The sequence below is a fragment of the Hippocampus guttulatus genome, chromosome 5, assembly GCF_054856545.1.
Source record: "Hippocampus guttulatus isolate MCC_2025c chromosome 5, RoL_Hgut_1.0, whole genome shotgun sequence".
Classification (NCBI taxonomy): Eukaryota; Metazoa; Chordata; class Actinopteri; order Syngnathiformes; family Syngnathidae; genus Hippocampus; species Hippocampus guttulatus.
The window spans coordinates 11,593,263-11,606,809 of NC_141265.1; the positions used below are offsets into that span (position 1 = coordinate 11,593,263).

Genomic DNA, 13,547 nt, shown 5'->3' on the forward strand with positions numbered 1-13,547 from the left:
CATACAGACTTCCGCGTTTCCCTCTTCAGGTAGCCCGCTCTACCAACAGGTATGCGCAGCCGCAAATGGCTGGTGAATACTCAGTTATGAGGGCAGACTGACAGTTTCATGAGTCCACTGTGACGTGTTTGTTAATTTCAATTGTCAAATGTGACCGAGACGGGTAAATCTACTGACGGATTGAAGCTTGTCAGTAAAAATTAATAAATGAAGCGCATCACATGTAAAGCCACAGGGTTCAAAGAGTGGGGAAAAAAGTAGCGGCTTATAGTCTTGAAAATACAGTAATTTTTCCTTCTGGTCATTCACAAATATCTACTGGGACTGAAAAGTTTATTTTAACAGTTGGTTGTACCTCACTGCCCAGCCGGTGCACAATGTTCAAGTAGTCTTCAGTGCCGTGCCTGTCTGAGTGGTGGTTGGCGACGTTGGCCATTTGCCCTGATACCTTGCCTTCGTGGATGTTTCGGACACTTCCCGGAACCATCGGACTGGCCACAGACACTTTGAGAAAGCAAACACATCATATTATTGAGTTGTAAAATCCTCAAGTATTACCCTGTGAAATCATCAATTAGTATTGAGCATGCGTCAACAAAATGCCTCTAGCTTTGGGGCTGAAATCAATAAGCCGCATCATTTGGACCCAAGATGAACAAATAGGCCCACAGAGAGATATTTTCCTTCAGATGAGGAAGATGCAGTGCCGCATGTCATGTTTTCAGGCACAAATAAGTCAGTCAAGTCACAAACCATAATGGATTTTCATACTCTGCATTACGGTAACACGCCGCCAGCATCGTTCGGGCCAGCACTGGGCAGAGTGCATGCCAGCTTCAAAATAAAAGTCAAACCAACCATGACATGGAGAATGCCTTGTTAGGCTTTTATTGTACTGCTCGCAAAGTTGGCATCACGTTACCCTGCCTTCATTTCCAAACATTCATTTATAATGCATTCTTAAAAATGGCTAACGACTGCGAATATGAAATGGCGGTGAGGGATATTCCTTAAATCACAAAGAATTGGAGGAACTTGTGGTTGATAAAATGTGATAAAAGTGATGCAAGACTCACCTTGCTGTATCTGTTGATGTTGGTTGTAGCTAGGTGGTTGTTGGTGGGGGTACTGCTGGATGTAACCAGGGGCGGGGCTCTGGGGCGTGTAGGGACTGGGAACCGGACTGTTTTGCTGGCCCAAGTATCGACTACCAGAGCCTGTCTGGGGGGGCACGAAACGGCTAAAACGGAAGAGGAACACAGGGCAAATATGAAAAAGAGAATTAAAGGGTATATAGTATACATATTTCAGTTTCAGTTGCCGGTGCGAGACTAGAGTTGCACAAGTTGGCATAACAAATCATGCAGGTGGGACGCTGAGTCCCATCATGTTCCGTGATGCATGTGAATCCATTTGTACATATTCGTCCGACCACTTTCATTTTTTTGCTCCACATCGTTAGCATGTATTAAAAAAAAACATTCTTAAAAAAAAAATCACACGATATACTATCACGACAGTCGCACCTTGACAACTGAGTGAACTAAATTTCCCGCAGCACTGTTTGGACAAGCGCCGTTATGTGATCATCTGCAGCGGGCGTGTCATAACTAATTGACATGTTGAGTTGGATGTGTCACCCATGGCTCTGCCAGTGTTAACCTCCAAGGCAGAGGCTCCGCCGAACCCCTGAGACCTATTCACCGAACCCTTAGGGTTCGATCTAACCCAGGTTGAGAACCACTGGTCTGGACTCTGGGAGGAATGATTCTGAAAATAACCATCATGCCCCCCGCCCCCCAATTTTAAAATTTTAAAGTCCAAATAAATAAAATTGTGAATTTATTATGTTTCCCTTTGATAGTTGGTGTTCCCTTTCAAGTGGTTGATGAGATAATTTTGTGTTCTAACCTACCTTGAAGGATTGGGAGAAATTGCTGCCGGCTGAAAGTTTGCCGACTGGGCCGGACTATGCATGGAATTTTGGGTGATCTTGTACTGCTGTACCATCGGCTGCTGCATAACATCTGTTCAAGGAAGGAGAGGAAATCATTCAGACGCTGAACATTGTGCTTCAATTCCATTGAAAAGTGATATGGTTTTGAGGGGAATACTTTTTTCCCTGAAGATGCCTGGGTTTCTGGCCAGCATGGTCTGTAGCAGCAGTGGTGCATCTCCCTCGGGCTCATCGCTTCCCAGGTTGTCCTTTAGCTCTCTGCAAGAACACAAAACAAATGGTTCGACCACTTTCAGTCTGGCTCACATTTAAGAACATTTTAGAGTCTTCAACCTACGATAAATGTTTTAGGAATGTTGTGGAAACTGGAATACCCGTGGAAAACCCATGCAGGCACAGGCACGACATGCAAACTCAACACAAGAAGGCCATAGGCCCGATTTGAATCCATGACCTCTGCACTGCGAGGCGAATGCGCTAACCAGATACTCGTCCACCATTAATTATGTTTTTTCTTAATATAAATAAAAACAGTGTGAACTCATTCAGCTGTAACCTTTTATTCCACTGCTTATTAGTGATGTTTTAATTTGATGCTTTAGTATCATTTCAGAACTAAAATTGCTTAGAAGGTAGCTCGGTGGAATAGCGGTTAGCTGGCTCACAGTTGAGAGGATTTGGGTTCAAGTCTGGGCTAAAGTTCTTCCAGTGCTTGCATGGGTTTTCTCCAGGCAATCTGCTTTCCCCCCCACATTCCTAAAAAAAATATGCCGTACTTAATAAACTGTAAGAACAACTTTTTCCCAGGTGTGTCATTTTAGTTGAGGGTCAATTTGGAGTTACGTCTTCCCTCGTAGGGCCGTTATGACAGTGAAACCACAAAATAATTACTTGTACACAACTAATTAATAGATTACTAGTTTTGAAATCAGTAAAGTTGATTACAATAGTTTGTTCAATTATTGTTCAAGCGAGTGTAAACAGGGTAGCAAAATCTCAATGTTATTTATTACACATGACCATTTGACATTTTGTTACATATTTTAGCAATTTGACACACACAATTTGCTTTCCCGGGCCATATAAAATGATGTGGCGGGCGAGATCTGGCCCGCGGGTCTTGACTTTGAAACCTGTGCTGTAAAGGATGGATGGATAGATGGATTTTGGTGGGTGGATGGATGGATGAATGGCTGGCTGGATACAACTAACATTATTTTGAGGGCAGGCTATATATTGCACGCATGCACACGCGCACGCACACAACCTCTGTTAAGGCCTCTTACATGTGTTCTGTGGAGACCTGGTTGAGGCCATGAGCAAGCTGCGAGGCTAGATTCTCATCCCGGCAGCCCAGTAAGCAGGTAACCTCCTCTGCGATCCTCCCATTGTACAGGAGGCTCTTAGTGGTGGTAGCCGGGAGGGGGGAGGGAAGGGGTAGCTGGTTCAACACTGGAATGAGAGACGGAGAAATAAGATGTCCAGTACTCAACCAACGGAAATTGATCAACTGTGTGCTGATGCAGGAAACAGAAGGTGCTGCTCACAGTCTGTCAGGCTAGCGATCCCAGCGAGAGTGGTGATGGGAACATGAGGCATATCCCCATTCATGCTTGAGGTGAGGGTGGGGGGAGTGTGTTGATACACAGGTAGATCGGGGGGGCCGATGGACGACACCCGTCCTCACATCTCCTGACACCTGAGGGAGGAAATTAAATAGGACTTAAGGTCCGATTTACTGAGAATCACTTAAGTACCGTACCGCGGAACATCTACAGTTGTATGACTAATCAAAGGAATAAGTCTACACTTTTTCTGTGGCTTTTGGCAACACTTACAGTCAGAGCAAAGTAGAAGCAACTTGAGTAAGAGGTGTCAAGAAAAGATTGTGAGAACAGAATCGACAAGTTATGCGAGGTAAATGAAAGCCATAATGTGTCGCTTACATTTGTGTTTATACAAAGGTTAACTTTTATACTTGTGTGGCTATTGTTTAAAAAATAAAATGACACGTACATATTCGACAGAGATCACGATTCCTCATTTAAGTCAAGACTACATGTTTTATTGTATTGACATTGATAATAGTAACAGTGACTTGTTTCTACACTGGTTTGTTGACAGAAGTGGTATGTTAAATAATATTCTTTTTAAAAACTGACATGTGACCCACCTCTGTCACACACATCATTCACATCCTTAGGCAATCAAGTGGAGATTAAATGTTTTGTTGTTTTTACACACTAATATGACTATCTAGCGCATATGTGTCAAACTCAGGTCCTGGAGGGCCGCTGTCCTGCATGGTTTCCAAGTCTCCCTGTTGCAAAAAACCTGATTCAAATGATCAGATCATCAGCAAGCTCTGCGGAAGCCTGACATTGAACCTGTTCATTTGAATCAGGTGTGTTGCAACAGGGAAACTTGGAAAACATGCAGGACAGCGGCCCTCCAGGACCTGAGTATAGGGGTGTTCACACGGCACACATTTGCTCCGGCGCTGCACCGATGTATTTTGTTGCGATATATTTTGCACCGCAGCAAATTGTGTGGAGCGTTCACACGTACAAAGCCGCTGAGCGTGTCTGCACCGGCACAGCGTCGGTGCAGCCCCACTTGAGTTCACACGGCAGTTTCTGCAGCGGAGCAAAACGACAGAAAACAAATGAGCTGTCGTGTTGGTTCTTTTTAAAACGTATACACAACTCAAGCGACTACTGGACAGGCACGTCCTTCTCCTTCTCGGTCTCCGTGCCTTCTGCTCGAGAGTGACTGCCCCCGAAAACGTAAATCAACGATGACTTCAATGACACTCAGAAAAGCAAATACGTAATGCGCCAAACAGAAAATCAAGAGAGGAAATCACAAAATAAATTATATGGGGGCCGGGGGGTTGTGGACACACAACAAAGGAACAAACTACACAAACAACTCCGAGACAGTCCAGTCTCCTACAAAAGGAAAGATGTTACCAGCCAAGTCTTGTGTCGTTATTAAACAAACACATGACGGAAGTCCGACAGAGCGCGAAAGCAACGCATTCCCGCCGTACGTAAACTCTTCACAAGCATTTGCTCTGGAGCAAATTTAACCCAGTTGCGTTCACACGTGCAAATTTACATCGGTGCTGCTTCGCTAACAAGCATTTGCTCTGGAGCAAATTTTTAAACCACCTCCCTGAGGTGGATCAAATTTGGTCCGGTGTAAGCTGTTTTCCGGGGCTACGCGGGAGCTAATTTGCACGTGTGAACGCTCTACTGGGGCAGCCCCGGCGTAGCACCGGACCAAATCTTGCCGTGTGAACACCCCTTTTGACACCTATGATCTAGCAGAAGGGTTACACTTGTATGTTTGTACAATTTGTATGTCACAAAATAATGAAGAAAAAACCCATCTGTGCTTCCAATCACTTTCATTCATCACCACTAAAATGAAGACCAGAGGGTGAAGTCTTTCGTGTCGATTCTTTGAACTGGGTAACCACAGGAGGTTGTGGCAATGATAATTTGCAGAGCGGGTGACTGTGCAATTGGTTGAAAAAAATCCTTGCCATTCCAATTTGCCATTGTCATTTTTTTTTCACATTTGCTCTCTGCTTTTGAAACTGATGATCGTGTACATATGCCGTCAAGTACACATTCATTCTGATGAATATGTTGAACTGAATTACATATTATGTGCATCTCATCTTGCAATAATAAAAGTCCTTGAGTCCCACAAGTAAATTTACAGTTAAATTGAGAAAAAAATGGCAATCTTATCTAAACAGTTTCATTGTTACTGTTCACTTGCGTGATGCCAAGATGAGAAGTGCAGTACTTAACTTCAACGTGCTCAGAAACGCTTTACCCAAAATGAAGCAATTCGTTTTCATCCTGAATAATCACAAGGATGATAAATTCACATCTGCAACGATCACCGTACCTTGTCAACGAATGCTGTGCTGCTGCAGGTGGACACAGTGACATTTCAGATGAAAACAAATCCTCCTAGACCTGTTTTAAGGGAAAAAAAAACAGCACTTTAACCCAATATTGTGAACCTTACATCCTAATTACATAGGATTAAAATTGGTGGAAATAGTGCCGTTCCGATCAGCCCTTCATTGTGATTGGACGGTTTACATGGAAATGTGACAAACACAGATCATACGCAGCTTGTACTTTGTAGCCTGCAGCCAGCTAGAGAGCAGCCTGTCTATAGCGTAGCGTCCCTTGCCCTTTCCTTTACACTGCACACAGATAGAACCAACATTATCTGAGGTTTCCCCTATAGTTTAAAGTAATTGTATCTTCCTGTATATTAACTACTGCCTTTGAAGAAACTAACGTCTAACAATAAGCATTCTCTCATTATCACTGGCATGTAGCAACTAAAAATTATTTTGGTAATTCTAACTGACCTAAAGCAAGAAAAAAATAGTCTGGTATCATGTAAAGATAGTGAAGAAAATAGGTGTGAGTATTTTAGTGTATGTTAACTTCTCGTTGCAACTGTATATGAATGTCTATGATTGCATGTCAGGAGAAGAACAATGCAGGGTCATTCATTTCATGGCACATCACCCAGTGAGTCTGATCAAGGAGATTTAGATTCTAATGAAACTTGGTGTACTTGTTGATAATGATGGTACAACACCAAATCACAAATTTTAGGTTAAATCAGAGCAAGACAAGACGGGCACCTTCCCTTGAGCTCTTATAGATCAGGAACTATAGGGTCAATTTTCACAGAGTGGGTACTGTTGAAAAAGGAATACGCTTCATTGAAAGTTGAATATTCATTGAAAGTTGAATATACAGTGAATAATCACCCAAGATTTATTCAAAGTCTGAGGGTGTGGATAACTGACTGATTGTTGCAAAGCCAAACAAAAAAATACACCTCGGAAACATTTATGTTTAAGAGAGCATTTTAAGGTCACGTAATCCACAAAGTCAATCTCAAGTGAAATTATAGGTCATGTTACTAAAATATGTACCACTAGCACTGGAGCCCCACAGGGATGGGTCCTCTCTCCACTGCTCTTCTCCCTCTACACGAATGATTGCATCTCAACACACCCAGCCATCAAATTCATCAAGTTCGCAGACGACACCACAGTCATCGGTCTCATCAAAGACGCCGTCCAGTCTGCGTACCGACAAGAAGTGGAGCAGCTGGACCTCTGGTGCAGCCGACACAACCTAGAGCTGAACACGCTCAAGATGGCAGAGATGATCGTGGACTTCAGGAAACATCCTTCACCACAGCTGCCCCTTACACTATCCAACTGCCCTGTGTCAGCCGTCGAGACCTTCCAGTTCCTGGGAATCACAGTCTCCCATCTCCCAGGCCATGAAGTGAGAGGTCAACACCAACTCCCATCCTGAAAAAGGCCCAGCAGAGAGGATGTACTTCCTGAGGCTGCTGAGGAAGCATGGCCTGCCACAGGAGGTGCTAAGACAGTTCTACACGGCATTCATCGAATCAATCCTGTGTTCTTCCATCACGGTTTGGTTTGGGGCTGCTCATTGGCACCGTCCTTTCCCACTCTTGAGGACTTGCACACCGCAAGAACCAAGACATGGGCACAGAAAATCCTACTGGACCCCGACCCTTCCCACCACCTTTTCCAGCTACCCCCCTCAGGCAGGCGCGACCGATCCATGCGCACCAAATCCAGCAGACACTTAAACAGCTTCTTCCCTCTAGCCATTAAATCCCTAAACAGTAATCCAAATCTACCTGTATCGTGGCTATTTGCAATTTTGCACAACCCTGTGGAAAGACTTATAAAAACGTCTTTTGTTTTCACATATGTCAGTCCATTTCGTAATTAAGCTTTTTGGGCTGATTGATGGAACAGTTCTTGGATGATGGGGAGAGGGTGGGGCGGTATGGACTGTCTATTCCCCAAAAAGAACTAGAGGTAACAAATTTGTTTCATGACACCACGTTTGTGAATCATTAACAATCTTAGCATTCAGCAAACATAGCATTTATTACTTGTGTTTGCTAAAAAAAAATATATGGGTAGAGGCCCTTGGGAAAAAAAAAAATTAAAAATTGCATATTAAATCACAATAGCGATTTTTTTTGGGAGGGGGGACGCTGACAGAGTCAAGTCGCAATTACATTAAATATTTGTATGAAAAACAGTTGTAAGGCATGTATAATCATGGGAAAAAAGTTTCAGGAGCACTGTAAACAGAGGACCCCAGTACATGAACTCATCCTTGAAACATTCTACCTACGGATAATTAAGCGATGACTATTTCATACTTTGAAAAAATAAATACATAAAAATATAAACAGTGGATCATTTTTTCTGCACTTGTATGATAGTTAAAAGTGTTACTTTTTTTTTTTAACACTTGACGGAAGGTATAACAGTGCAATAAATGAAGCTGACTTCCTTAAATAGTAGACCAATGCATAATTAAAGGATTATTAATTTATGAGGCCCTGAGAGGTGAAATGTGTTGTATGTTTAATAAATTAGCTCACCTTTAAACTGCATGCAGTGGGTCCCTCCTTATTTGAGGTTCTTAATTTTCTTTTGGTTTTATTATACAGCGTTCAACTTGTTTTGACACTTGCATGACAGTTAAAGTAAAAAAAGCACTAAACTGACTTCCTTAAATGCTCCACATTATCGAGGGCTGATTGGTTTTTCCTTTAGTTTTACTATACACAGACCCGTCACCACGGGTGGGTCATAGAGGGCCGTGCCCCCCAACCTTCCACACCCAATTTGAGGCATGGATTTCAAAAAAATAAACTTGTTTTATAATAATAATTATTATATCATAGTAGCCAGTCTCGTGTGTCACTTAAATGTAAAGAAACAGTGCTGCGATTTTTGTTTGACTGAATGACCAGTCTTATCTGCAACAGCCAATGAGAGCCTGATTGAAAATCGGAATAATGTTAGGTACACAGGCTTAAGTGTGACAAAATACGTAAATGTTTGTGTGAGAGAATAATGCATATTTTTCAAAGTGAATCTGCAAGTTTTTTTATAGCATTATGTAATGCGCCAAGATATGTCTGTAAAATATGCACATATTTGTAAGTAACGAGGAACGAACGAAGGACACTGCAGTATACCAGCACTTGGGGCGGCAGTTTAAAACTCAACATAAGCGTAAAAAAACTTGCGTAGCTTAATATGTCAGAAAACTGCAATCAATTTGACAACAGAATGTATGTGGACATCTGTACTTCATGCCCTCATCAACCTCTGAAAATATCACCAATTTTTGGTATTTTATGGAAAAGCGCTTCTCTCATTAAGTGACAAACTTTGTAGGGAGCACCTCTATGGAAAGGGAAATGCTCTAAAATCTGTAATACTAGCGTGATAATTCTGATATCGTTTCAGAGGCTGATGTGAACTGAACATACGTAGAGATGTCAACATACATTTGGATGACTACTGATCGCAGTTTTTGGACATTTGGCGACCGTTAGTTTCCGACATTACGCTTGTAGACTATCATGGCATGTCACACTGTGCCAAGTGAGGAGTGACATCTACTGTATATGTGACGGCAACTAAAGAGCTATTTGAACCCATTTCATAAAAGAAATCACGGAAGCCACAAACACATCAACAATGAAGATCGATTTTTTCCCCCTATTTTTCTTTTAATTTCTGCTGCACCTGTGAAATGTCAGCGCACAGGCCATATTGAATGAGTTCATTGTACTCGCCATAAAATCGGCAAATAATATTTAATTAAAATTTAGTTTTAATCACACAATGCAATCAAAAGCAATGGTACGGTATTAATTCAGTGAGTTCTTGCTTGATAATACATCTCCAAGTGCCAAGTCAACAAGGCATCTTCACAAATAACTTCACAATCAATACGGCTGCGGTATATGGTGTCAATGTATATGTATTGTTAATGTTCCTTATGATAATACTTGCCAGTGGTTGTCGCAAAGGCGCCATTCTATACTATTGACTAGAATTGCGAAACATCTACTGTATATCCAAATAAATGGAGCAAAGTAAGTGCTGTCTGTTGGGTATTAATAATAATCCCCCCCATGCATTTCGTGTGCCCCCATTAAGGCTGGTCTCTGGCAGCAGTTCTGACTTTTCAGTACAGTACTGTTTCGCTAGCTTTGTCCTACACTTGTAGGACAGTTAAAGGTACGGTGTGTGGACTTTAGTGCCATCTATTGATGACTTAACAAAATGCAACGACCTCAGCTCAAAGAGCGTGCATTTACAAGTACTGTATGTGCATTATGGTGCCTCAGCAAGACCACACTTGGCAAGCCAGCCACCAATTCCTTCAGCAGAGGTGCAAACATAATATCATCCCAAAGGATTTGTAGTATTCCTTCAAGTGACGGGGCAAGTGCATGGCTTTTGCTATATATGCTGTTGTCATAATTGTGAGGCGCAATGTTCATTAACTTTGTCTCCTTTTGGTATCCATAGCAAAAAGACGGTGGCGAAACATGGCAGCCTCCAGTCGGCAGGCGCGCACGATGTAATGTAATTGGAAATTACTTCACAACAATTACATTTTAAAAAATATATATTTTGATGTGATAGAACATTTTTTGCATATTATTGAAATTAATAGTGGGGTTCTGAAGTAATGGATACATTTTTACATACTGTCCCTTTAAGAATGTTAAACGGCATCAAGTCAACTTCAGTGAATGCATCGCATAAAGGGGTGATTCCGTTTAATTTTCTTTTACGAAATAATACCTAATCAATTGTTTTTGCACTTGTTTTTCCATTTAAGAATGATGTAAAACACGTCAGTGTACCATTCCTTAGATGTTAGACGTGAGAGTTGGGCCACGGAACTGATTAATGCAATTTCCTGCGAAAAAAATTTAAGAAATCGAACAGTACTTCCTTCGACCTTTAAGCTTCTGCTATACTGGTCTACGAACCCGAAAGGTAACGTTTTCGCGAAAGTCTAAACGACTTGCAATAAAATGCAACAAGTTTGACAAACAAAACCAGTGCTGCCATTGGCTATTCCCGAGGGCAGTAGTTAGAAAACAAGCAAACGAAGATTGAGGGTAGGGGAGGTGTTGTAAACATAAGATCGTAGTAGCACGTCTGGGGGTTCTCCCATACCAAGCAGGACGTGTGGGCTAAAGATGACAGCTGGGAGACTGACAGGCAGACAAGGAGGGAGGCGGCACAAAGGAGAGCAGATGCGCCGTGAATGGTGGCTATCGTCAACATCGCCAGACCACAAACGTAAAAATACTACTACGAACACGATGAAACGATAACGCCAAATTGGTAATTGTCATCTTCTTGGAAACCATAACATCAAGTCACTACTTTCTCAAAGTTGTTGACTAAAGACAGAAGCCCCCGAGCTAACCGCGATAACTAAAGCGGTGCAAAAGAGCTCAATCCGCGGGTCGGTTTTCTCCCACGACTCGGTGGCTTCCTCGGTTGGTTCGGCTAACGCTGGCTAGCTTTGAATGTTATGAAGTTAGCATAATATTAAGCGCTGCAGTCGAGGACGGGGTAAGGAAGCGAAACGACGACGCTAAAAAGTGAGTTACTAAACCGAGTTCCGAGAGGAAACGGCGGGGCTGTTGACGTTCGCTGCGGGAACTGGTCCGCGGGCTTCGACGAGTGACATCCAGCTTCGAGGCCGTGCCTGGACAAGAGTGAAAACACACCTAGCTAGCTGGCGCGGCTAGCCCCGCTAGCATCCGTTCCCTTCCCGGTCAGCGATTAACGACGCCGTGTGCCCCTCCGCCCCGAACACCTCAGTTTGCTTAATAAGTGTGAAATTGATAAGAAACGGGACTGCACAAAGGCGAGTGTATTTACCCTCAGATGTGGCGCCCAAAGGGAGGGGAATGTTTTCGCTGGATTTGTGTCCGTGTCTCTAGCTCCCCCCTTTCTTCTCCTCCAGAAGAAACTCGGATTGGCTCGCAGAGCTAGCCCCGCTCGAGCTAGGTTGCTAGCTCACTAGCTATCAACAATAATCCGGGGTCGGGCTCGCTTCGGTCCTTCTTCCGTCACACAACTCGCGGCCAAATTATTTCCACGTTTTTCGGCGAGGCTTTCGTCCTTTCTTCGGCGTCGCGGTTGACGCGTGCGACGAGCGCGAGCCACTTGTTTTTTCCCCCCGAGCGTAAAAAGGAGAAATGTGACGATTTGTTGCGATCGGCCGAAAGAGGCTCTCCTCCTCTCGTAGAACAAAATGCCGACCGGAAGTGCCGCCGTCTGACTTGAGCAACGATCTCACGAGTGACTCCCTCCATCGGCGCCAAAACGAAATGCCACGCGACACCACGCCTGCAGTGCGCTAGAGGGCGCTCTAAGACAACGTTACGAGCACACGAGCATGCTTATGACGCCACACTTCGAATAGAGTTCCATTTTCTGGATTGAATAGAATACATCCACCTCAAATGTCAACAAATGTCACTGTCAAAAGATGTCGCTTTTGGTCTCTCGTCTAACAAGCGTAGTTTGCCACCTCACAACTTTTTATTTGGTATAACAAAGACATTCTACGGAAGCACAAATCTCTCTTTATAATACATACCTATATATTGGTTTCAAAACGATGGTTAGAGCACGTAGTTAATCTGGAAAAAAATTAAATATAAATTACTGACATTAATGGCAACAACGTTGGTTAGAGCAACAAAGCTCTTGTTTTTCTTACTTAAATGTGGGTTCAATTAAAGTGACAGCCATTCTGGAACCAATTATTTCTTTGTTGTGAAATGCAGGAAAGACAATTTTCACAACAGTAACACTTAAAACATGCAGTTGAATTGCACAAGTTAAAATGCTACCGAAGTGTGTTGACTTGAAATTTTGAGTTCACCCAACATTTTATTTACAGTGTATTTGTCAACACCTTGAAAGAAAGCTATGCTATACTGATTTGAATAAATCATTTCGATTCAGTATTAAACAAAAGGCACTTGACACAATTAAAACTTTCACTGTGATGACTGGATTAATGTACGTATAAATCCTTATGCCCACATTGCGTGACACAGTTTCGTCTTCACTTCGCCTATAGCAGTGGTTCTCAATTATTTTCTGTAATCCCCCCCCCCCACCCCCCACCCCCAAGAAGAAGAAAACATCTCGCGCCGCCCTCGTAACTATAAATACCTGTAGTATCATTTGTCTATAAAATTGTTATAAGTACACCTCAGCGGTTTGGATGATGGATGGCTGGATGGATGTACTGGTCCCGATAACCACGTTAATACTGTAGTATTTTAGCACCCTCCACTGGTAAAAAGTTTATTGTGCATCTAAACTGTGAATTCAGTCATATCTCACTGAGCAGCAAAAATTTGCGAACCCAGCCATTTTTGTGGTTTGGTCAGAATTCGTAAATTTATAAAGATGAGTTTGGTTTGGATCAGAAGAAAACCGAGCAGATTTATCAAGATTGGGACTCAATTTTGTTGGGAGAAAAAAACCATAAAAACACTTTTACACGAATTGTATGAAAAGTTGGGGCAAACGAAAACCACGGTCTCACTGTATATGGCACAAGCCACATAATAATACTGAGGCCGAGCTACAAATGACACTGGGCCTGAATTAGACGCAGCTTAATTTCTCCAA

At 42.7% G+C, this 13,547-nt stretch overlaps 1 protein-coding gene across 1 annotated transcript in view; it reads right to left on the minus strand.

The window, feature by feature from the left end:
• The window catches only part of nipbla (NIPBL cohesin loading factor a), a 38,409-nt gene extending 26,271 nt beyond the window's left edge, over positions 1–12,138 (minus strand). Inside the window, exons 1-8 of the mRNA XM_086111281.1 lie at positions 11,775–12,138; positions 5,882–5,952; positions 3,505–3,656; positions 3,244–3,409; positions 2,115–2,215; positions 1,916–2,027; positions 1,077–1,240; positions 356–504 (exon numbers count right to left, since the gene is read on the minus strand). Coding sequence (XP_085967407.1) covers positions 356–504; positions 1,077–1,240; positions 1,916–2,027; positions 2,115–2,215; positions 3,244–3,409; positions 3,505–3,568 — 756 coding nt within the window. The 5' untranslated portion in view covers positions 3,569–3,656; positions 5,882–5,952; positions 11,775–12,138. The remainder of the gene's footprint in view (positions 1–355; positions 505–1,076; positions 1,241–1,915; positions 2,028–2,114; positions 2,216–3,243; positions 3,410–3,504; positions 3,657–5,881; positions 5,953–11,774) is intronic.
• Between the last annotated feature and the right edge of the window lie 1,409 nt (positions 12,139–13,547).